This window comes from Cavia porcellus, unplaced genomic scaffold (assembly GCF_034190915.1).
Source record: "Cavia porcellus strain 051 isolate PalLab524CR breed Dunkin Hartley unplaced genomic scaffold, mCavPor4.1 scaffold_28, whole genome shotgun sequence".
Lineage (NCBI taxonomy): Eukaryota > Metazoa > Chordata > Mammalia > Rodentia > Caviidae > Cavia > Cavia porcellus.
In genome coordinates, this window is record NW_026947511.1 from 30,432,448 (window position 1) to 30,458,212 (window position 25,765).

General features: G+C 34.4%; 1 protein-coding gene and 1 non-coding gene across 3 annotated transcripts in view; both read right to left on the reverse strand.

Moving 5' to 3' along the window:
- The window catches only part of Micu1 (mitochondrial calcium uptake 1), a 224,095-nt gene that overhangs the window by 91,785 nt on the left and 106,545 nt on the right, over positions 1–25,765 (reverse strand). For both annotated transcript variants that reach the window (XM_013156817.3, XM_063238651.1), the window contains exon 6: positions 8,407–8,521. In XM_013156817.3, the coding sequence (XP_013012271.1) occupies positions 8,407–8,521 (115 nt within the window). The remainder of the gene's footprint in view (positions 1–8,406; positions 8,522–25,765) is intronic.
- On the reverse strand, positions 19,806–19,908 carry LOC111758022 (U6 spliceosomal RNA). Its single transcript, XR_002792263.1, has one exon. It is a non-coding gene; the product is annotated as a U6 spliceosomal RNA (small nuclear RNA).

Consider the following 25,765-nt stretch of genomic DNA (forward strand, 5'->3'; position numbering starts at 1 on the left):
AAAATGGTGGGGTTCTAGATTATTTCAAGGTAGAATTGACAAATTAGAAATATAAATATTCAGATTATTTGTTAAATATGTATGTATGTGTGTGCAAGTGTATAAACACATTTTTCCCCAAAATGGAACCATGTAATAGGTTTTCTATGACATCAATATATTACAAACAAACTAGGCATGATGGCACACACCTATAATCCTAGCACTTAAAAGGCTGAGGCAGGAGGATCACTGCAATTTTGAGGTCAGGCTGGGCTACACAGTGAGTTTGAGGCCACAATAAGCAATAAGCCCCTGTTTCAAAAAACCCAGAAAACCGTGCAGAGTCTAGGAAGAGAAAAGTTGGCACCTCTGGAGAATTAGCCACGCTAGGACTGGGAAGAGACCACCAAGAAGCCAAGTAGCCAGCCATTCTGGTAGGCAGTGCAAACCGTGAGAGATCCAAGGAAAGAAGTCAGCACCTCTGAGAATCTGCCAGGCTGTCTTGGAGGAGACCACCAAGAAGCCAACTAGCAAGCCTTTCTGGTGAGCCATACAGATTGTGTGGGGTCCAGGAAGAGGAAAGTCAAATAGCACCTCCCATGAGCCTACCAGCAAGTCGGCTGAGAATCAACCAACGCCCTCCTCACTCCCCATAAGCAACAGGCTGGTTCAGAGACCAGGGTGAGTTCATAGCAACTAAGGTACAAAAGTAACTAAATGCTTGTATTGTTTGGTTGATTTTGCAGGCTTAGCACCAGCAGTCTGAGCATCTATTGGGTGGGTGACAGTTTGCAATATAGCAAATGAAGGGGGATTTCCTTCTATCTTGTTCTGTTTTGTTTTGTTCTGATTGTTTGCTTTATTCAGTGTTCTGTTTTGACTGGTTTTATTCTGTTTTGCTTTGGTTTCATGTTGCTATACCTCATGGACAACTATTGTAAAGATAACAAGATATACTATGTTAGCTACTGTTGTTTTCCTAATGTCTTGCTTTGAAGTTCTGTACCAATTTTGCTGCTTTATTTTGATTGGCTTTGTTCTATTGGATTTTATTATCTTTAAAATGAAAAGAAAAAAAAAACAAACTGGAAGGAAAGAAAAAAATATAAAATGAATATTTTCTCTGCTAATAAAAGTCAGTATTATATATAGATATATATATCAGATTAAGAACTATTCTGAATTTACTGTAAGTGGTTCAGCCATTTGCTTGATATTTGAGTTTTCTCTAATTTATTGTATTTTTGAATATCAATATAATTATGCATGTAGTTATTTTATTAGCCTAAATTTCTAAAAAAGGAATTACTAGGCCAAAGCCAGGTGTACCAGTTACTTGGGAGGCTGAAGTAGGAGAACCACAAGTTCGAGGCCAGTGTGGGTGACTTAACAGAACTCCATCTCAAAAAAAAAAAAAAAGAAAGAAAAAAGACTTGCTAGATTATTACTTTATACAAGTGTTGAACAAATATTGCCAAGACTCTAAAAAAAGGCTATGCCTATAATTTATGCTCACCAATTGATTTAAAAACACTGGACTTGGCAATCAGATGAGAAAAGGGGCAACAAACTAACCACCTGTTTAAAGAGGTGAAGAACCAGTTCTTTCTTTCTTGGGAGGCTGCTGGGATTGAACCCAGGCCTCAAGCATATTAGGTATCTTTATCTGTTTCTTTGAGTTCCTTAGACCTCTGGGGACAGATTTAACCAAGTTTAGGAAAGTCTCAAGGACTGAGCTCAGTTCTAGGCCTAACCTGAGGGTAGACTTAGGGGAAAGTTGCCCAAGGCACAGCAGCCAGATCCATGCCAGGAACTTAACTGGAGTTACATTATCTGAGGCTTCTTTAAAATAGCTGGGGACAGCTAAATTGCTACTCATTGGGAAATTTTAGTCAAAAGATCCAAGTTTCTAACTATCAAATCCTGAACATAAAGGAAAAAAAAAAACCACTTAGAAATCCAATACATTGTTAGAACAGACTTAATTTTTTTTTGTACTGGGAATTGAACACACAACCTCACAATTGCCAGGTAGGTACTATGCCACTGAGCTGTATCCCTGACCTTAATTTGTATCACTCTTGGTTATATATGAAAATCCTAAGAGATTTTTTTATTCTGTATTGCATCTTAGTGTGATTAATGTATTTAATGGCAATTGGTAAGGTTTTCTAAATGATATGAAATACTGCACATTAAGAATCTAAATTTTAAAACTTTTTAACTTGGTGAGACTTGTTTCATAGGCACTTGATCATTCTAACAATTGTTTTTCTTCTATTTCTAGAAAATCTATTTCAGCCTTGATTCTTAAAAAAATTTGTAATTTCATACATGAAGAAATAGCTGATGTTTCTAGTTCTTAGTGCATGGCCTATCTTTGCCATGTTACTACACGACTTTCAGAGAGCTGCCAGAAAGTTTTCATTTAAATTGGTCTTCTTATACTGTTACTTTACAGCTGTGCTACAGAAGTGCATTCAATGCCACAGATATCAAGAAGCTTGGCTTTCCCAAGAGTTCCTAGAAGAGAGATTCTAGAAGGCTAGGCATGCTATACTCTTGCATTTAAGGTCATGTTTTACTTTAGGGACATACTTTCTTCAAATTTGTTATTTTTCTTTTTTTGGTATCAGGGATCAAACTCACGACCTCATGCTTGCCAAGCAGGCACTTACAACGCTGCGTTAAGCCCTGGCCCCAAATTCATTACTATTTTATGCCCTAAGTATACACCTTGTATTGCAGACACCAACCCCTGTTTTTGGAGAGCTTTAGAAAAAAAATCATCTACATTCCTTTTTGTCCATGGGGTTTCACTCTAAATCACATGCTGAATATTAACCAAAGCAACAGTTTATGCCAAGATGTAATTTCTTGCATTGATGGTTAGATGTAGTTGGTTTAGTAAAGAAATTGGACTTTTGTTACTTAATCTATACTGACTTGAAGGATCTTTTTTACATGTGATTAGCTATGGCATTAATTGAAAACTACTTATTTTTCAATTTAATGTCCAAGTAGAAAAATTTTAGCTATTCCAATTAATTTTCTAGCTTTCATCTCTTTCTTCACAGAGAGAGCATCAATTATTTTTATTACTTTGTTGTTGCTGTTTTGAGACAGACTCTTGCTATGATATAGTTTGGGCTTGCCTTGAACTCACAGCACTCTCCCTGCCTCAGTCTCCCAAGTACTGGGATTAGAGGAGTATGTCACCATGCCTGGTTTCTTTTATTACTTTAAAACAATTTTAAATACTAAGCAAAATGCCAATGGTCCTAGGAACAATCTAAAATTTTAGTATATATACTAAGTAAGTATTAGAAAAAATTCTTAGATATTTATCTAGTCAATACACATATACAGAATAGGTCTGTGTATCAGGCACTATGTTAGATATCTTCTCCAGTACAAGCAGTAATTAGGCAAACAATTACATGACAACTATGATTTCTTGCCTCAATTCTTTTTGCGTACCCTTCCAATAAGTAGTTAAAAAACTTGTTCCAGGAGCACGAAAGTATCACATGAAGCACTATTAAGTTTAGGCCTTGCTGGGGGTCTAGCTCAGTGACATAAGCACCTGCCTGGCAAGTGCGAGGTTGTGAGTTTGATCCCCGGTGCCAAAACTAAAATTTAGGCCTTAAGGGAAAGGTTCAGTTATATATATGGGCCACTATGTTTGATTCAAATTCAGCTTATAAGAGATAAAGCAATATGAAAAGATGGGGCCTACAGACCATAAATACAGGTCTCTCACAGGTTCCCACTGGCTTGAATGACATGCTGGTACATGTGTGACTGCCCAATCGAGTCACTTGGACTACCTGAGGGGACTGTCCCCTGCTGCATGATGGGATAATCATGCATGTGCCATTGGTGGTTCAGAGCCACCTGGCAGCAAGACACATGAATTACAGGCCCATTTTGAATGTGGTAAGCATTATCAATCATTGAAGGCTGAATTCCTTCAGAGCTATCCCAACCATCAACAAAACAGGAGAGGTAGGCTCTGAGGGAAGATGATACAGAAGTTAGAAAAGCTGTAAGAGACTAGGGTTAGAACAGGTATAGTGTTTTTCCCCCTGAATGTAGAGTCTGAGGCAAGGGTGGTGGAAATGGGAGTGGAGATGGTAGGAGGACACAGAAGTAAACGGGAGACTATCAGACAGGAGGAAAGGACTGAGTGAAGCTGCAGGGGAGAAGAAGAGAGCATAAGGGGATGGATATGGTCAAAGTACGCGACATGCATGTTATAAAAATGCCACAATGAGATCCAATATTCTGTATAATAAAATTATATATTGGAAAAAAGAGAATTCTTATTTTTTGCTAATCTAAACAGCTTGCATGGAGGTTCACACAAAGATGCAAATGCTTCAACTTTCTATAGCAGCTAGTGCTAATGAAATGGCACAGCGTAGTTCTCAAATATCTTTGCCTCAAAATGAACTTAATATCATCTATAAATACTTGATATATTTAAAACATTATTTTATTGATGTACAGTTGCATTATTATAAAATCAATACATTAATCACAGAAACAAGTTAATGTAAAAGAAGGAGACTACTGATAAATAATACAGCATGCAAATAGGTACTGAGATTATAAACACCTCTTACAGGCTCCAATAGCCCTGAAAAAAAGATTAGTCTTTCATTTCCTTTGTCTTTACTGTTTATAATTTCAATTTAGCAATGGCAGGTAATTCTCAATAAGCTAAAGCAACATTTCTCTATAATTTTCCTGTCTCAATAAAGATTTGAAACTTCCTTCCATCTGTTGATTGATCTCAGTGATTAGGCCTTGCCCATCTTTTTCAACAGATTACTCAACCTGAAAACATTCATCCATAAGGTCATTTCCATTAGACAGTGCAAAGCTGGTCAGCCTCACACTTTCCAAGTCACATATACTATGCAATTAGTTCTTAACTTTAGTAAGGCAAGAATATTTTCCTGAACACTGCTGTAATTTCTCAAGAGTCTGTATTTTTGTGAAAGGTGGAGCACAATGAAGAAATGGTTAAATTTCCAGTAAATCAAATCCCACTACAGTGAAAATAACAATTTTTCCACTGATTCTCCTAAAGCCCAATTTTCATTGTGTCTACCACCAAACTTGAAAACCCTGGGTATTGAACATGCCATAGCATTTTCTGCTTTTGCTGGTTTTTAAAAGATGAACAGTAAATAAAAATGAAAAAACTTAATAATCAACTTTTAACAAATGTTTATTACCTCCTCATCTCTCATCTGAAGTTATTTTAATATTACTGGTTCACAGAGTTAGTGATTTTAATTAGAACACATATGAAGATGAGGAAAATAATATTTCATAACTGTCAATGGATAAGATCCAGATTTTAAGTTGTACCATCACTGCTTTGTGAATTGGAGCATATGAATGTCCAAACCAATTAACAATAGTATTTTAAAGAAGTTTTTGTTTTGTTTTTTGAGACAAGATAGTTCAGACTGGCTTTGAAGTCTCCAGCTCTGTAGCTGAGATTGGCCTTTAAATTGCGGGGATCCTCCTGCCTCAGCCTTGTTAGGATGGGCATGCACCACAACACTTGGCCTTCCAGATAAATCTTGATAACCTTTTTAAATACTTGATGGAGACCACTACCCAGCGGCTCTGAGTAGGATTTAATATTAACCAATTGGATTTCTATGTTTACTCGTGAGTCTGTTCAAGGCTTAGGCCCCTTGTCTGGAGATGGGCAGCAGATTCACAGATTCACAGTGAACCTCTTCAGAATCACTGGTCCTGGCTAAAGCTTGTTGTGGCCCCTGATGCCTCCTCAAAGGACAAGATAAGGCCACAGCTGAGGAGCCCTTGCTCCAACCCCAATTCACTAAACAGAGACTATAGCTGCAGGCATCTCATTCCTGCAAATGTCAACCTGGAGATAAGATATTCTCCCAATTAGCATAATTTACTACTTGGAGAAGTTTTTGAACTGACTCCCAAGCTCCTGCTCAGTTTCTGCTATCTACTTTAATCCCCTCCTTGTTTGAAAACCAAATAAATACAGGTTGCCCAGAAAAGTTCCTTATCAGTCTCTAGAGATTTGCTAGAGCGTTTTGAACCTCCTGGAGCCCTAAAATCATACTACTTGTGTCTTTTATTTAAGCCTTCAAGGTCTACTTGTGGTCCACTGTTTGAGGGGTTGCAGGTGCAGACCTGCAATAAATACCTACTAATGGGGGAAAAAAATCTGACTTCTATTGTTAGATTTAAGACCATCAGTTAACATTGTGGATGGCTAGTGTGGAGAATTAAGCCATTAACAGCCATGTTTGTTTGTTCCCACTTTAAGGATAACAGGTTCTATGGAAATTATAACCATCTCTTCATACTGACTAGAATGAATCTGAATTTATTTTATTAATGAACAGTTATTTATAAATATTTAATATTCTATGCTTAACATAGATTCGCCCGCTCAAACTTCTTTAAGTTAATTGCTCAAAGCCAGTGAGAGAAATTAGCTATAAATGAAAGAAATCATAAATTAGAACTAAGGAAGAATACAAATGGATGAATTCTGAACTATAAGAAACCACACTTACTTCAAAGTGCATTAACTAAAAACACATTTTCCTCACTTAATTAGTGCCAGCAACACAAAAAAGACATCAACAGCTACAAGGTCTACTCTCAATTTAGGATATCACCAGCAAAGGCAAACCTTAGGTTTGCAAAATCTTTTTATTTTGGGTGAGATTTTTAAAAAATACGTATTTTATACTTTTGTTCTGTTTCCTTGTCTATATACAGTAAATATACTTGTCATAACTATTGTTACAAAATTATGTTCAGTATTTGGCAATTTCCATTCTAGGCTGAAAAATGGACAAATAAATGATAAATAAATTACATAGAATGTGAAATGGTTATAAGTTCCAAGGAGAAAAAAATAAAGCAAGAAAAGAGTTTAAGAGGTGTGTATGTGTTATAGTGTGTATGAAACATAATAAAAGACATTTAAATGTATAGGAAGGCCCATTATCCAGTTCATGTACAGAGAAGAATCAGAAATTCATGCCACTTATTATAAGCACAAAATGTTCCTAGGACATTGGTTGTTCCTATTTAGAAAAATCAAAATTTTTTTGGTACCAAGAATTGAACTCACAATTGCATGCCTGGAAGGCAGGTGCTTATGCCACTGAGCTAAATCCCCAGCCCCCAAAAAATGAAATTTTCACAAAGTTTAGAGAGTTAACTCTATTCAGTTGGGGAAACAGTACTACATACCATGATTTCTTTAGAAAGATAGCTTTCTTGTTTTTTTTTTTAACATCTGTCAGTATAGTGGGAAAAGATAGCTTTCTTAATTTTATTTTTAGGAAAGATAAATCTGGGGAAAAAAAAGAACGATTTGCTATAGTTGTGGAACTTTAGACATCATAGAGAATTTGTCCGGTATTCTGGTCTTCCAAGTTCAAGCCACCAGGGCAATATTCATATTACTCAAAATGGTGGTGATTTCTTGAACAACACCGAGTACACTGACTTCAAATGAAAAGAGCTAATTTGAAATATGGCATCCTATGTCAGCTGTTCTGGCTGGTTTTCTGAGGCCCTGCTGTTTACTGATGAATAAACATGCTACTGCACATTTCCTATTCTTAAACCACTCGGTATCAAAGCTTTTGATGTTTTAGGGAATGTGTCAACTTTTGAGTTCTGTGTTTCTAGAAGTACTTCTCCAGGATCCAAAAATGAATATTCAACACAATTAAGAAGCCTGGTATGGAGGTTCACACCTGTAATTCCAGCACTTACGAGGCTCAGGCAAGAGGCTCACTGTGGGTTTGAGACAAGCGTGAAACAGTGAGTTCAAGGCCAGCCTGCATTACACAGTGAGACTTTGTTTCAAAAAAATCAACCACAAACACACACACACACACACACACACACACACACACACAAAAAGTACAATTAGGGCAACTGAGACTATTTTCTTCTTTAATGTAAGAAATGAGAGATCAAAATTTATTTATTTATTTATTTATTTATTTATTTTTTATTTATTTTTTTGTCTTTTCCCTTTTTATCGGTACCAGGGATCGAACTCACGACTGCCTGCTTGCAAGGCAGGCGCTTATGCCGCTGAGCTAAATCTCCAGCCCCTCAAAATTTATTTTGGAGTAGTCTCATCTTGACAAAACTGAGAGTTTTAATTAAAAGTAGATGAAATTTTATGGCTTTTTATAACTATCTTGATATTTGAGTTTCTTTCAGGTGACTATATGAGATTACAGAAAATTCAAAATAAATGAAATTTTATGTAATGTATAATTCACTAACTCCACCAAACCTATTCTCTTTTCCAATCAATTTAACTCTTTTTCATAATCTCATACAATTCCTAAAAACAAATAAAAGGAAAAAAAAACTACTTACTGGAAAGGACTGTTGTAAGAAAAATGTAGTCTGAAAAGGATATGAGCCCACATTCTCCAAGGGTGTAAAATATACTGCCTTCATCAGCAAATTTTTCTCGTTCCTGGGAAATTTTCTATTAAAAGTATAGGTTCCACCAAAAGATAAAAAGAAGATACAATTAAATTAGAATATAAATAATGAGCAATAATCACCATTTAATTCACAATTTCATATTGTTTATCTTAAGCATTTCTGATGGCCATTCAAAAAAATTGAAGGATCCTTTACAGTTTTCAACATAGAAATTCCAAAACAAAAAGTTGACTTTTTCACTTAAACACCTAGATAATTTTAATTTTATAGTCCCCTGGCATTGAACATATACAGACCCACTTTTGAACTAGCTTTCTTAGTTTTAAAAATAATTTACCTTATTCTATAAATGTATATAATGCAGAAAATAAATCAAATGAAAAAGATAAAAGAAATTAGATCTACCTGCTCAAGAAAAACCATACTGCCAGTGATGAGAAATGAAGAGGTAAGCAACTATTTCCAAGGCCCATACAAATGCTCAGAAAACTAATTTCTGAGATACTGATTTAAATTTTTACTTTATGATTGCATGAATATTAGTTTTGGGAATACAGAATAGTATGTAAAGTAAATATCACCTCTGAAATACAATGCCAAATCAAACATGTATGGCAAGACAAGTGCGCAATTTAGTTCAAACGTATTTACAGTTAACCTTAGTAAAGCCTCCTAAATTTTAGCTATTTGATGAAACTGTCTCCCAAAATTTAGCTTTTACTCTAAATACACATTTCTTTTCTTCAATCTATAAACCATGAAGAGAATTAAATCTTAGCTTCAGAAATAGCTTGTCACACAAGTGGTCTCTTCTCAAAGAGACCTGTTTTTCAACTAAAGCATAAACTTAGTGGTAACACTGAACGTATTTTCCAAAACTGGAAAGGATCCACCAAAGAGTTACACTTGGAACACATTTCCATAAGTTCTGGACCAACCAAAGATACTTAAGGAATTATTCCAAGTACCCGAAAAAGAGAAAAAGATTTTAAAAACTCAAACCAACACAGCACAAAGTAATAATCCCATGCAAGCACACAGTAAGAGGCATCACTGCAGGCATTATTTCAGGAGGAGTATCATGAAGACTACGCCAATAAACATCACCACACCAGCATCCAGGTGCACAACCATCCAATGGGTTACCTCTGTCTAGTGGAATGCCATCATATACCATAAAGGAAAGAAAACTGGTTAACTGATTGAAAACTCAAGTACCATGTGAATCATCGTGAAGTCAGTTCTCAATGATCTTCTCGATAAATTTATTCAAAATAGCTCCGACTGGGTATTTGCTTGTTCATAAGAAACAGTAACCATGGGCAGGCAAAAAGCCACATGTGCATGCTAACAAAAAACAGTACTAGGTTTTGACTGCAGATGCTAAGAGTTCTCTGACTTCATCTGTGGCTAACAGATGATATAGTCCTGCATGACAGCGTTTAGAGGTTATTTCTTTGATCTGACAACAAAAATGAACACATGACCCAAAATATCCTAGGTAAGGTTAAAGCTCTAGCTATATTTAATTTTTTTACCAAGACATTTAAAATTTTTTATATCAAAAAAGCTACTGAAGGAGAATTAGGACAGCAGAGCCATTTAACGAGACATATTTAAATTTCCCAAAATAAAAAAGTTTTCATATAGTCCAAGATGCTGCAAAATAAAGTATGTGAATAGGAAAAAATAAAGTGAGATTAGATGCCCAAAGCTATAACATAATTGTGTACAGAATCCGTGTGAATAATGTGATAATATGGAAAGATTCCAGCATACAATTAAAATAAATAATATTCTGGAATGTGTAAGTTAAGAAACAGACAAAAATTTACTGATAGAGTAAAATGGGACAGATAAGCTGAAGTCACACATTGCATTATTTTTCTAACAATTACCTGGGCTATATGGCTGCTCAAAAGATAACAAAGCCAAATCTTCGTTGGTAATTTAAAATTTTTGGATAATGTCAGACACAGAAATGTTGAAAGATTATTATGAAGAACTAGCACATACCTTTTATTAAGGTTCACTTTCATATTACCCCATTTGCTTTATTGTTTTAGAGACACATTTTGTAAAAGTACATTTGAGACATCATGATATTTTACAGTTAAATATGCCTGTGAACAAAGACATTCTCTTACATACCACAATATAAATGTAATTAAACAAGGAAATATAATATTGATACACATGGTATTATCTAATGCAATTTTCATACTTAGCCAGCTGTCCCAATAATTTCCTTTATAGTTATTTTCCTCAGGACATATTAAAAATAAACTCCAAGGGGCTGTGGATTTAGCTCAGCGGCATAAGCACCTGCCTTGCAAGCAGGCAGTAGTGAGTTCAATCCCCGGTACCGATGAAAAGGAAAAGACCAAATAAATAAATAAATAAATAAAATAAACTCCATTTAGTTGTCATGTATCTTTAGTCTCCATTAATTTGAAATATCCTGGTTCTTTCCTCCTTTTGAAGTTTATTATGTGTAGGTAGAGTATAATTCACATAAAATTTACCATTTGCACAGTCTAACAATTGTAGGTGTTTTGTGTTGGCTTCTAATATTTAATGTTTTACAGATTTCACCCATGAAGCATGAGTCAGTGCTTTATTCCTATTGCCATACACTACCCCATCATACATACAGACCCAACCTGTCTGCCCACTTCATACGATGAAGGCCGTGTAGGTTATCTTCACTTTTTGGCTATTGCACATAGTGCTGCTACGGTATGCACATTCATGTACAAGTCTTTGACTACATGTTTTCCATGCTTTTCAGAGTGTACCTAAAAATGGAATTCTCTGCCCTCTGGTAGCTCTGTATTAGTTATTGAGGAACACATAGTTATTGAGGAACTGTTTTCCTCAGTGGCTGTACTAGTTACAGTCCTACCAGTAACATAAAAGTTTCCAATTTCCTCATATCCTTGCTAACATCTAAGTTTTTTATTAAAATTATACCCATCCTCATGGGTGTGAGATGGTATTTTATTGTAGTTTTGATTTGAATTTTTGCTGTGCCTTGTGATGTTGAACATCTTTTTCACATGATTGTTGGATATCTGAAATGTCTAACTCAAGTCCTTGATCCATTTTTGAAGTGGTTATTGTTTCGTTGTTGATTTGTAAGAGCTCTTAATGGAGTCTGCATACTAGAATCTTATTCTATATATGACTTGCAAATGTTTTTTCCTTCTCTGTGTACTCTTCTCTTTTGACATCTTATGATTAGGTTTTTAATACTGTGAAGTCCAATTCACCTGTTTTTCTTTTTGGCTTATGTATTTCATTTGGGCCCCATGCCATTGATGAACAGTCTACACTTTCATCACTGATTGATCTTGGCACGCCTGCTGAAAACCAAGTCATCACTGATACGCGGGTTTACTTCCAGATTCTCAGTTTATTCCCTCCACTCCCCCTCTTTTTTAGCGATTTTTAAAATTGGGGTAAAATTCATGTAAACTTTTCCACTGTAACCTTTTTAATGTGCAACTGTTCTTAAACTCCATTTATTTTTCTTCCATTCTTTTTTTCTTCCTGGTCCAGTCCAGAGAATGTAAATTGACCTGACATATTTGACCTATTTGAGTTCACTGAAATTTGCTACTGTTCACTCAAATCTGCTGGTGGAATCTAATTTTTTTTTTAAGCTTAGCTACTGTACTTTACTGTTCCAGAATTTCTACTTGATGTCCTTTTATAATTTTTATGTCTATGTTTTCTCACCATTGATTAGTTCAGAAATTCATATAAATGGAATTATCAGTATATACTTTGGAGTTTCGCTTCTTTGACTTAGCAATTATTGAGAGATTTGTTCATACTGTAATAATCTGTAATTCATTTTATTAAGTTGCATTTTATATTGCTCGTAAAAAAATAAATGCACTGTATCTCATAGTACTTTAAGTATAGTATAATGCAAACAAACAAATATCACAATTTGTTCCTTCCTTATAAGTATCTAGGATCTTTACAAATTTTGGTTTTGTACCGGGGATTGAATTTATGACTTTGCGCTTGCCAGGCAGGTGCTTGTGCCTCTGAACTAAATCCCCAGCCCAGTCTTTACAATTTTTGACTGTTGACTTTCCACGAAGTGCTGTACATTTTTCACTTGCACTGTCAGTGAACAAAAGTCTCAGGTGTTCCTCACCATGGCCAGCATGTGCTGACAACTTCTTTAACTGTAGCCACTTGAGTGCGTATACAGTGGCATTTGATGGGGGTTTTATTATACATTTCCCCGGTGGCCACAGCTGTTGAACACTTGTATATTCGTGACAGTATATTTTTGGGAAGTATCTGTTCAAGACTTTCAACTCTCTCTCTCTGTGGTGCTGGAGGTCTGAGCATACTAGGCAAGTGCTCTGTCATTGTGGTACATTCTCAGCCCTTTTAATTTTGAGATAGTCTTGCTAACCTGGCCAGGCTGGCCTCAAACTTGTGATCCTCCTGCCTCATCTTTCCAAACAGCTAGGATTATAGCTGTGTACCACTACACCTGCTTTAGCCATTTTTAACTGGGATATCATGTTGTTTCTAATATGCAGTAATTTCTTCATATATTCTGATCCTGAGGCCTCTGTCAGCATGGCAATTAGGTTCCATGATGATCCTAATGAATCTTTGCCTCCTGGAATACACATCTTTATTTAGGCCTAGTCTCCTACACTGGATTTGAGTTTGTCTGTATGATCAGTAAAATACAGTTAAATGATTATGTGTGACTTTGGAGGCCTGGTTATTAAAGGTAACTTGCTTTGCTGGAGGCAAGTCAGATGCCACCTGAGTATAATATTCAAGCAGGCCTGTAGAGAGGGCTGCATAGAGAGAATGGGAGGGTCTGAGGTGTCAATATCAACTTATTATACAAGTGAATGAATTACTTCAAAAATGAATCCTCACCCTGAGTCAAGGGGCATGACTATGGGCCCAGCCAAGATGTCAATCCAACCACAAGAAAAAGCCTGAGCCAGAGCTACCTAGCCAAACTGCTCCCTTCTTTCTGATTCACAGAAAGCACAAGAAATAAGAAATGATCAGTACTGTTTTGAGACACTAAGTAATAGATAAATGTATTCATCTTTCAGCCACAGATGCAGATAAATTTGAATGCAATCAAACACATATACTAGAAATATTTTTGGCTTATAATTTTTATTTTGATAATCAGAAACTTTTAATTATTCGTAAGTCTAATTTATCAGATTTTAAGATGAGGGCTTACTGTATGTTGTCTAACAGATTTTTGTGTTCCAGTACATAAAATAATTCTCATATTTTTCTTTAGAAGACTTATGGCTAAAGATTTCACATTTAGGTCTAAGGTCCATTCTAAGTAAATTCTGCAGATGATCAGGTAAGGGGTAAGATTCATTTATAAAAATATTTGTTTACAAACTGTTTGTTGGCACTTTCCGAGTGAATTATTTTGACACCTTTGTTAAAACTTGATTGGCTATATAAGTGTGCATTACCCTTCTGTGATATTTTTGGCTTTTACTATTCCATTTTTTTGAAGGCCTTTTAATTCTTAGTGCAGTATACAACTGTTTTTAAAGCAAAAATAGGCATAGAATTCCTTGAATGGTTAATAAGATAGCCTGAGAGAATAAACTTCAGGTGCATGTGGGGTCTAGCTACCTCCCCATTAGGACAATTATGAAGTCTGGAGAAATAATAAAAACACTAAACCAACCTTCAATAGAATATTGATTTTGGGAAATGAATTACTATCAGAATGTATATCCATAGGAGCTGTAGTAACTGCCTGCAGTGCTAATTCTGGCAGTGTGCCTTTCTCCTGGAAGGCATTCCCTCCACCATGCACTAAATAGGTTATGTATAATCTTCTGTCCCCTAAAGAAGGAAAGATTTTTTTGTTGTGTGGTTATTTGTGAACCTCTATGGTATTAAGTAGAATGACATGGAACAGGAGAGACCAAACAAGGTTAAACTGCCCTGTATTGGAAAAGGCTGAAGAAGAAACCTGGAAGAAAAGATATGTAAGAAACCAGGATTCTAGAAACATGAACAAAAGGCAAGATGTATCCAGAGTGTGCTAGAAAAGTCAAGAAAAGTAGAGGAAAAAGGCATGTCTGTAAGGATGGGCACATGTGGCAGAGAGGGAACAAACTGAGAATATGGGTTTTGCGGCAGCTACTTAAAAATGAAATAAAAGAAATTAAGGAGGATTTAAAAATTACTCATGGTTTGTGATGTGCCATTCACTAAAGTAATTCTTTAGTAAAGGTCTGCATTGTTCTTCCATGCTTCTGGAGTTGGGATAGGAAGAGAGGCATTTTCTCATTAAAGAGTGGTCCAGGTACATTTAGGATTATACAGTTGTTATTCTAAAAAATTATAAATGGATTTTTTTAGTATCCTATATTCCAAAGAAGGGAATTCAACTTATTCAACTCATGAAATATATTAATCACAGATACCAAATTGTTATATAACTATCAAATTTTATCTCTCAAATTACTTAAAGCAATGAAAAGCATCAATAAATGTGTTAAAATTTGGGAGGAAATGGGAATTACCAGGAAACGAAGTGATAACAGTATTATTTGTCTGTCTATGGTTGCCTCTTAACTGTTTTGAAATCAAAGATCTAATTCTGCTACACATAATATTCTCAAATCAAGAAGCTGTGGCACATATGGAAGCTGAAAAATTAAAGATACTACTTTGATAAAAAATAAATTTTAAGACCAAAACTGTGATGAAAATGAAAATTGAAGGAAGGATAGTTTTGGCTCATTTTTCTCACTCTGAAAGTCTTATTACTATTCATTTTTATAATTAGAAATGTTAGTAAAATGTTTTTCCACTTAATCTTCTGGGTAATGTTAAATGTTGGACTAAATTTTAAGTCATCCCCCGCTAACTAGTTACCATTTATCCTCTTCAGGGCCAAAAAGAAGTATATTCTAAGGAAAAAATGTTCCCTATTAGATTGGCAATAATTTTTATTTTCACTCATGGCCCCTTTTGTGGTAATTTATATTTTTGTTATTAATGAACATTTATATTAATATGCAGCTTTTATTAAGAAAAATTTGGTAAGTGTGTATGAGAAATTTGATTCATTTTAAAGTTCCTGGGGTAAGATTTAAAAAGCAATACATCAATATATAAGCTGAAAATTATTTAAACAGAACTGGTTATTTTTAAAAGAGATTGTAATTACAGATATCTTACAAAGCATTATGATATTTTATACAACTTAGAAGTTAGAAATCGAGTTCTGTTCAATCACCTGAATTTCTGAAACTAAAGAGTGTAAAAACAAAATGCAGGTCAACTTATCAAAACAGCATTTCCATTCAATTTACTGACATATCTTACCTTTTTTTTGAGAATAAAATTATGCAAAATATTTCAAAGCAATTAGCTGACTATATGAAAAAATATTCGAGATTTACACACAGCCTATAGACCTAATATCACTAAGACAATCAAATTACTGACCTCAATAAAGGCACATAAATAGATATCCCTGGTAAGAGGTCTGGTAGTGAGCTCAGCTGTACCATATCCTGAATATTTTTATTTTTTAGGGAAGCTGAAAGATGTAAGAGCAAGTTTCCATACAGAAAATCCTACTCTATGTGTGCAGTTGCTATACTTTACAGTGAAACCTAAACTTTCTCTAACAGCTTTGTGAAGTTCTTACATGTTGGTTTCTCAACAAGTACAGAAAAATTAAAAAATTTACAGCTAAAATTGCAGAAATCACTAGGGAGACAAGGGGTGGGGTTTTCAGACACAATTCCAACTCATTAGTCCTTAGTGTGATCAAACAATGAGTACTAACTATTTGGCAGGGCTGATCAAAACAGGGTCAATAATTTTGCCTTCTTAAACTCAAATGGATGAACCCAAAGGGAAAAATTATACCAAGAACTTAATCTTGTTACCTCTAGTCAGACCCACTTTTCAAGTTAAAAGTTTAACCTTTTCTATTTAACAGAAGTCAAAAGACTATGTCCACAAAATATATGCTCATATATCAGCTAGAAATGCAAAATATCTGTGGTACATAAAAAATTTTAAAACATGGCATTACCATTTAAATTAAAATTTTATCCTTTATGCATCTGAAATCATTGATTTTAATATTAATGTTAGTATTAATTATTTTAACATTTTCCCTATATTGCTAAATACACTTCAGGTTCCTCAAATAATATGTGAGGTTGTATTTCAAAAATAAATGAATGACAATAATATGCTTCTTCTGGAAAATGCAACTTGGGCATAACATTTCCAAATGACAAGGCTGGCCTAAGGCTGGGGCTAGGGCAGGGAAGGGGGAAATGTGTCAGAAAAAAACAATCCGCAATTTCCCCATGCAATTAATGCTCACACTTCATTATCTAGTGTTGCATAGATAGATGCCAAAGCCTTAGTAAAATATCAATCTTAAGCAATCACATTTTTCCAAACAAACCAACAATGTTGCACAGCTAAAATATGTTATTCCTTTTTCCCACTCCATATCTGAACTTGCAGAAGGGTAGAAATTATTTGCCAGATAAAAATTGTTTTTAATTAAGAGAAATTTGATTTCCCCCTTTTCTGACTTAGTTTGTCTTCTTCCAAGCTTTTCAAAACTATATTACAGGACCAGGAATATAGCTCAGCAGCAGTGCCTGCCTGGCAAGTCATGAGTTTGATTCCCGGCAGAAAAAAAATGACATTACATTTGAGGCAAACATAAATTACTGTGCAACAAACTGAGGAAGGTGAATGCTTAAGACAGTGTAAACTTCACTCTGCCAGAAAGCAATTCTCTTTTCAGTCCCATTTCTAACCACCTTAGCACTAAGAACAATTCCAAATACGTAGAGTGCAAACATTCTCTTACTGCCATAACCAGATGGCAGAGAAAGTGAAACACATGAAGATGCTTAAAAATAATAGTGGCAAATGACGAGATTAAAGCAATCATAAAAATTCAAAAAATCTACAGGAATGGTATTAAGAAAATGATACAACTTCACTGAAATAATTTATTTTAATCTTCAGCCTCTGATGAAGTATTATCAAAACTCTAGAAAAACAAAAGTCAACTTTAATATATTCTACATATTATGTCTATATAAATGCTTTAAATCAGCACTGGATGAATAAATCTATGCTCCATCATTACTGATTATCTGCTGCCTAGATCTAATAATTTAATTCCGATCTTCCACCACTTAAATAGATCATTGCTAAAAAGAACAGTTCCAAGTTTAGTAACAGTCTTAGTTTTAGCCACATGGATTATAAAAGGCTCCCTGTCACTTAATATAAAACCAATCTCAAGTACAGATCTTGAAAAATAAATCAATATACTAATTTCATCCTCTTCTATATGGAAAACTACACGGAAAAAAATTCACTGAGGGTCACTGCCCATACCTTTGATTTACATGGTTCTAGTAACTATTATTTCCCATGAAATCCTTTAGATAAAGAATTTTTAAATTAATTGTGAAACCAAACATTTATAGGTGTCACTTGAATACTATGGGCCACTAAAGATCTGTCAAGAATTTTCAAATTATGCTTTGCATATTCTATACTTTATACTTTATACTTTTATTGTCCATTCAAATTCTTATTGAAACTACATGAGGTAGGTGATATTATTTTATGCACTTTATAGATAAGAAAATTCAGGTTTAGAGAAACCTTGGGTAAGTAGCCCAAGATGACAATGATATGAAGTGGTAGAACAGGCCCCAATGTGACTCCAGACCCATGTCATGAATCACTATATGTGACATTGTATCAAGTGCACAAGAACACACAGGGTATCTATCTTATTTGCAATTTCTGAAAATATTAGTGAAGGCTGAATATTTTTGGAGTGAAATTTAGTTTGCTATTGCAAAATATTAACATTGGGACTTAGTTGAGAGAGCAGTTTCAGCTAATGATTATTTTGGAACTTCACTTATTCAAAAGCATACTTTTAATTACTTTCAAAATATACCTCACTTTAAGATAAATTTTTTCTATACTTAAAAATTAATATATGTTAGATTAATCTGTAGCTGGAAAAGCTTTTTCTTTAAGCTTAGAAGTTCTGCAAATGCATCATGCCAAAGACAAATATGGAAGCAAAACCTATTCTCACACATTCTCTACAACCAATGATCCAACAGATGTTTGGGCTGAGTTGTGAACCTGTTTCACCAGAATAGGAGTTACTTGTTCTGAGTAGCTTTTATAAAACTTCACTTGTGACTCTGAAAAATGTTAAAGTGTTTGTACTAAGGTAATATGAGCCAGGCATGATGGTGCACACCTATAACCCTAGTAGTCAGATGGCTAAGGCAGGAGGATCGCTGCAAGTTCAAGGCCAGCCTGGGCAAAAAAGTGAGTTCAAGTCCAGCTTGAACTTCATAGTGAAACTCTGTCTCAAAAAGAAAAATAAATAAACACTGATAAAAATAAAGTAATATGGAAAAGGAAGTTAGTCGGTAACAGTTCTCTTATATCTAATTGAATCTAAAATCTTGTTTTATAAAGAGAAAGCTACATATGAAGTGTTCAGAAATGTAATGGTTAATCATGTTTATGTTTCAAATTAACAGTGATAACCCAAGTGGGTTCAGTTAATCTCAAATTCAAATATAATCTAAAATAAAATGTATTTAAAGGCATATTAGGAGTCTGAATATTTGGGATGACCAACTAAACAGAACAAAGTGAGTATGAAATGGTTTCATGATCATTTCTTTTCTCAATGTGAATAACCAAATACATGTGTTAAATCAACAGACTTAGTGGTGGAACTCTAGAGACTGGAAAGAGACACTGTGGATACTCCTCACAGCAACATGGTAAGTAGTTGATATGGTTAATAAGCTGCATCCGGAGAACAGCACTCTGCTATAAGGCCTTTGACTCTGGCCTTTCCACAGGCAACAGAAACTTAACATGCAAAGAACAAATCCCTGCAAGAAAGCAAGCAAGGAGAATCTCTTGTACAAAGTAACTTCTCATTGATCTTTGGAGGCTTAAAGGATTGATACTAGTGTCACTAAAGTAAGTGATATTTGTAGAAACTAATATAGACAAACAATTCTCTCATTACCTATCCTAGAAAAAACTTATTTTAAAATAAATACAAGAAGTTTACGAACAAGATATCCTTAAGAATACAGAAAAATCTGATTTTAAAAGAATAATATTTTATCATTTAATGAAACTTCATTGCTTAATGAAAGTTTCTAGGTACTTTCTGTTACTTTTTTATTGTATGAGTTAAAAAAAGTGCAGGTATAGGAAAATATGAATGCTACAAAAACACAGAACGCTTTATGTATTTGTGTGTCCTCCTTGCACAGGGCCATGCTACTCTCTGTATCATTCCAATTTTAGTATATGTGCTGCTGAAGCAAGCACCATAAAACCTGACTTTGTCAAGTGACTTAATCAACTGAAATTATTACCTTAAATAGTGAAAGCTTACAGAAGCTGGTTCTCTTACTCATCTATGGTGGTTGAGTAACCAGTGCTGCAGATTCCAGATATCTTAGCACTTAATTCCAGTCTCTTTTCTCTACTTTTCTGTTTTAAAGACTTCTATCTGAGGCAAGTCATGTTAAATCTTCCAGTCTTGAATCATACAATTATTAAAGAAGAGTAAGTGGTTTTTAATTTTTTTTTAGCTTTTCTTTCTTTCTTTCTTTCTTTCTTTCTTTCTTTCTCTCTCTCTCTCTCTCTTTCTCTCTTTCTTTCTTTCTGTACTGAGGACACTCTGTTACTGGACTACAACCTCCGCACTTTTTATTGTGACACAGGACCTCACTGAACTGCCCAGGCTGGTCTTGAGCTTTCAATCTTCCTGCCTCAGCGGCCTAGCTAGCTGGGATTACAGGAACGCATCACACTGAGTAAGAGTCTTTAGCTGCCTGCTACAAACTGTCCTACCACAATGAGAGAGGCAGAAGTGGCTTTCCCTGGTCACACATGTTAGCATCCGATTCACTCTTTTAGCAATCAGTGTAGTGTTTGTGCCACAGCTATTCTAAAATAGAATCCCCAGGATTAGAAACTCTGATAATGAGATCACCAAGAAATTGTTCTGACAATTATTAAAGTATTTATTAGTTTCAGAATGCAATAAAGACGACCGTATTTAGAAAATAATCTATTGCACCAATAATAGGATGACTGATTTGGGGATTTAGTGTAGAAACTACTAAAAATATATCTCATTGTAAAAACAAAGGAGTACAGAAAAAATGTGCTGTAAAAATAAAGAGCACCCTGTGGTCTTCATTAATTATATCATTAATTATTTCAATCCAAAGGAAGTTCTAATTTAATTTAATCTATATTTTTATTAACATTGCCAACTATCAAAAATGCAAGGATAATTTTTTAATGAATTTTAATAATCTATAAACTACAGTTAAAGAGCCCAAGTCTCTCAAGAACAAGCATTTGACTAAAAAGCACTTGAGTGTCCTTGAAAATCTCCTTTGCTAGCTTGTCACTATACATGCCTTCCAAGCGTTTCTGCATGTCTGCTTGCTTTTCCAAGTTAAAGTCATTGATTAGCTCAAAAGAGAAAATAATGAAGTCTTTATAAATGGTTCATCTGTTTTCTCTTAAGCCATTTTACTGAGTGAAGTGCAACTAAGCAACTACTGATCTGCATTTATTAGGTAATAAATTTCACAGCCAGGTATGGTTGCATGAACCTATATTCTAGCACTCTGGGCAGCTGGGGAAGAAAGGTTTGAGTCCAGCATGGGCAATTTATTAACTTAGTAAGGTCCAATCTCAAAATAATAAATAAATAAATAGGGTTGAGGATGTAGCTCAGAGCAAAAGTCCTTGGTTTAATCCACAGTAATGCTTCCAAAAGAACAAACTTCAAAAGAAAAAACTAATTTTTAATGTGAAGTTACTATTGTCTCCCATTTCCACTAGTATAGTTTAACTAAGAACTTAACATCTCAAATGAAACTACTTAAATGACCTAATTAGTTAATTCCTGTATGATATACTAATTAAAAGTAAATTTCTTGACCTTTTGTGTAACATCATGTGATAAAACTTCCTTTTCGGTTATGCTGGGTACTTGTGCAACATTTGAATTGTCACATTAAAGATAAAGTATGCTAATCTAAAGTGACAGGACCTGAATAATTCTGAAGGGAGCAGGGAAAGGACAGGAGCATGCACTGAACTTTTGTCTCTGAAGCACTACTATGGAATCTGGAGCATTAATTAATTTAAAGCACATGCTGCTGAGTCAATACCTGCCAGAAATCCTGATCAGGAGATAAGAAAAAGAAAAAGATTGACATTGTTTGATTATATGAATAAAATCCACAAATCAAATATACATTTCACAAATTATCTTATATAAAGGAACAATTAAAACTGTAAAAATAACACTGAACATCTGGAAATAAGAAATATGGAACATACAGAAATGTGATATTATCTGTTAGGCATAGTAAAAAGATCAGTGCAGTGATGCAGTTCTCAACTCAACAAAATGAAACACACAGTTGTACCGTATCACAAAAAGAAAACACATGAATAAGTATCTGTTTCTTAAAGACAAAGAAAGCACGCGTTTCTTTTTTCCTATTGATGATCAAAGCATTTTAAAATTAAGGTTCATTATCAGGATGTTTCACATTTCATGCATATATTTTTTAACTTCCTAGCAAACTGCTGCTTTGCCAGTATCTGGTTACACTCCTAGTGGAGAGCTGGAACATGTGCATAACACACAATTCTTTCCTCATCCCCTTTCTCTCTCCTCCCTCCTTTCATCTTGTGGTTCTCTTCTTTTCTGCAAAAAAACCTGTCTCCCTATTTCCTCCTGTCTTTTACTTTGCTTGCTGCTTATATTTTAGGTTTCTCCTATAAAAGAAAACATGCAGTATTTAAGCTTGTGTCTGATTTATTTCACTTAATATTATGGTTTCAAAGTACATCCATTTTCCTACAAAAGACTCAAGTTTAAGGATCAAATAGTTTAAAATTTTTTTCTTCATTAAACAAATTTTAAATAAAGCTTGAAATAAAACTTGATGTGAACTTACTGTCATTTTGAAATCAGGCTTACTAGTACTACTATAAGATTCCTTAACTGAAAGAAATCTTATTAGTAATTTATAAATGCACAGCTGGAATTGACATGACAGAGGCTCAGAGGGTTTTATGGCACAGATGAATGAACATAGGACAGGTCAGATAAAACAAATCAAACCAGAGGTCTCTCATTGATTAATTTTCTAGATTTTTAAGCCAGGCAAATTTCTCATTACAGAGACAGCACTACGAGATTTTTATAGCTGACTGTACTGGGAAGAAAACCACCATGAAGAGCACAGGTTATGTTGTTCTGTAACATTTCACATAAAGTAAGGAATATTATATATATGATAGCGAGTAACTCATTTTATAAATTGAGTAGAGGACTCAAAGTCATGCAAAATACCTGTAATGTATAGAATCAGACACTTCATACTGTCCAATTTTCCTGAGAAGGTAATTGGCACTCAAAGTTAACTGATATCCTGCCCAAGGTTACTCACTACACAGCACACTCCATATTTGGATGAATACATGATTAACTCTATCTCCACACACTCTTCATCCTTCTCTAGTACACATAAATACAGCAGTCACAATATTGTATTATTTAAGTTTTGTTTATTTTTTTATTTTAAAGAGACTAAAACCAAACCAAACCAAACCAAACCAAACCAAACCAAACCAAACCAAACAATAAAGTTAATCAGAACAGAATAACAGCAATACAGAACTTCAAAACAAGATAATAGGAAATCAGCAATGGCTACCATAATGTCTCTTGTAAGAGTATATTTTTTCCAACAAGCCATCCTACCTGGTAAGCAGTGCAAGCCACAGGCGCGCCAGAGAGAGAACAAGTCTGTCTCCTGTGAGCCTACGGCGCGTGGGCTGAGAATTAAACATCCCGTTCCCCATCCCACCCCAGCCTGAGTGGATAGCAACTAAGGTACATAAAACGACTCAATACTTGTATTGTTGGGTTGATTACACTGACCTGGGGCCAGCGGTCTTAGCATCTGTTGAGAGGATAACCCTATGCAATATAGCAAACATGGGGTATTTCCTTCTATCTTCTCTTTGAAGTCCAAAATTGTTTTTACTGTTTTGCTTTGTTATGATTAATTGTTTTGCTTTATTCAATATTCTATTTTGAGTGTTTTTATAGTGTTCTGTTTTTGGTTTGATTTTGCTGTACCTGATTGAATGGACAATTATTTTGAAGGTAACAAGATACACTATGGTTATCCCAGTATCCTGCTCTGATGTTCTGTACCAGTTTCACTGCACTGTCTTGATTGGCTTTGTTTTATTGCATTTCACTGTTTTTAAAATAAAAATTTTTTAAAAGTGTATTTTTTCAGCATGCTTTATAACATCTACTAATCATTTACACATGGCTGTCAATTACTGAGCATGCTAAAACAAATGGCTTGAGAAATATTCAGATAGCAAAGCATGGTATTTTTCAGGACTATTTTGTAGGGGGAAAAGTTGCTAATTTCTAAGAAGAAAGAAAACAAAAAATGTTTTGAATATAATTTAAATAACTTTGGGTGTAAAAGAAGATGGTAAATTCTTTGACTGAACACAGGGCCCTCCTCCTGATTAAGTATGTGCTTTACCACTGAGCAATACCCTTATTCCAAAAGATTCCCCTCACTGTTGAATCAGCACCTGAGTTTACCAAGTTCACACTGTTATATTCTAAATATTTGCTCATCTAAAGACTATAATGAGCATCTCTGTTCAAATGATGCTTCGTTTAACACATAGCTAATCAGTATTTTAAAAAGTAAATATGCTTAGGTCTTAATAGAAACACTATTTTCCTTATTAGCCTGACTACAATAAGCAAAGATCTGATTTCTCAAATACAGATGACACTGCTCACTTTAAGAGAAATGCCTTAATAAAAAAGGTACTTTTCAAAATACTATTTGATAACTCACAGTATATGAGAAAATAATGGAACAATAGTGAAACTGACATTCTGATTTCTAAATTCAGGTATTAAAATTTATATAACTCATTTTCCTTCTTTAAAATGAAAATGGTATATGGCTTTGTGTTTATCAGGGATTTCTAACTATACTTTATCCAAGTGGAAAAAGACGAACTTTGAAAACTTTTATCAAAAAAACCATGAAAGGGTGATTTTGAGTAGAGAAGCATTAAGGAGGAAAAATAATATAACTTTGATAAGAGAAATTCTATTTATAAATAGGCCATATAGACAGTTTAGATAAATAAAAGGATAATATTTAATAGTGTGGACTTTGCAACCAGACTACTAATTTAGAACCCTGGCTCTATCACATGCTGGTTTTCTGATTGTAGGTTAGATGCTTAACCTTTCTGTGCCTCCCTCTCTTAATCTGGCTGTTGTTTGTCTTTTTAGACACCATGTTGCCAAGGCTGGACTCAATTTTTTTTAATGAAATAGATTTTTATTTAAAGAATTTCACATGTGATTTCTTTAATACTCATCAAGATAACTTTAATGAGGTTGTCTTCAAGATAGCCCTTTTAAAAGAACTTGATGTTTAATCCAGTCAGTCCTCCACTTGAACTATGGACAATGACAAGTTTAAAACTCTTGAGATCTTACTATTCAAATTTCTTCTGACAATTTAATATTTTAGGAGTCCAGAATTTGAATTGTACATAGTATTGTAATTTTGTCACATGACCTAGATTCTACATTAATAACCATTCCTTTATAATACTGAAAGTCAAATTTTTTCATTATTATGGCCTCAGACTTATGATCCTCCTGCCTCAGCCTGTTGAGCAGATGGGATTACAGGTATGCACCACAGGGACCTGGTTTTAATTCATAAAATGATACAAATAGCTATCTAACAGGAAGGTTGTGTGGTCTAAAGGAGTAGTCATGTGTAAACACTCAGAAAATCACCTAGCACATAATAAATTCCCAGAAAGCTTCTACTATCATCTTTTTGTATAATTATTATTATTATTGGTAATAATTCCCTTTTACAACGAACATAGTCATGCATTTTCATTTAGAGATTTCACTGTAAACTGAAAAACAAACCTCTGACAACCAAGTAAGTATACTGTTGGGCTTTTTAAAAATACTAAATCATCACTCCCAAAATAACATTCCACTGTGAAACATTTACAGGGCCATTTCTGCCTTCAATAATCTGAAATACTGTGTACTTTTTTAGAC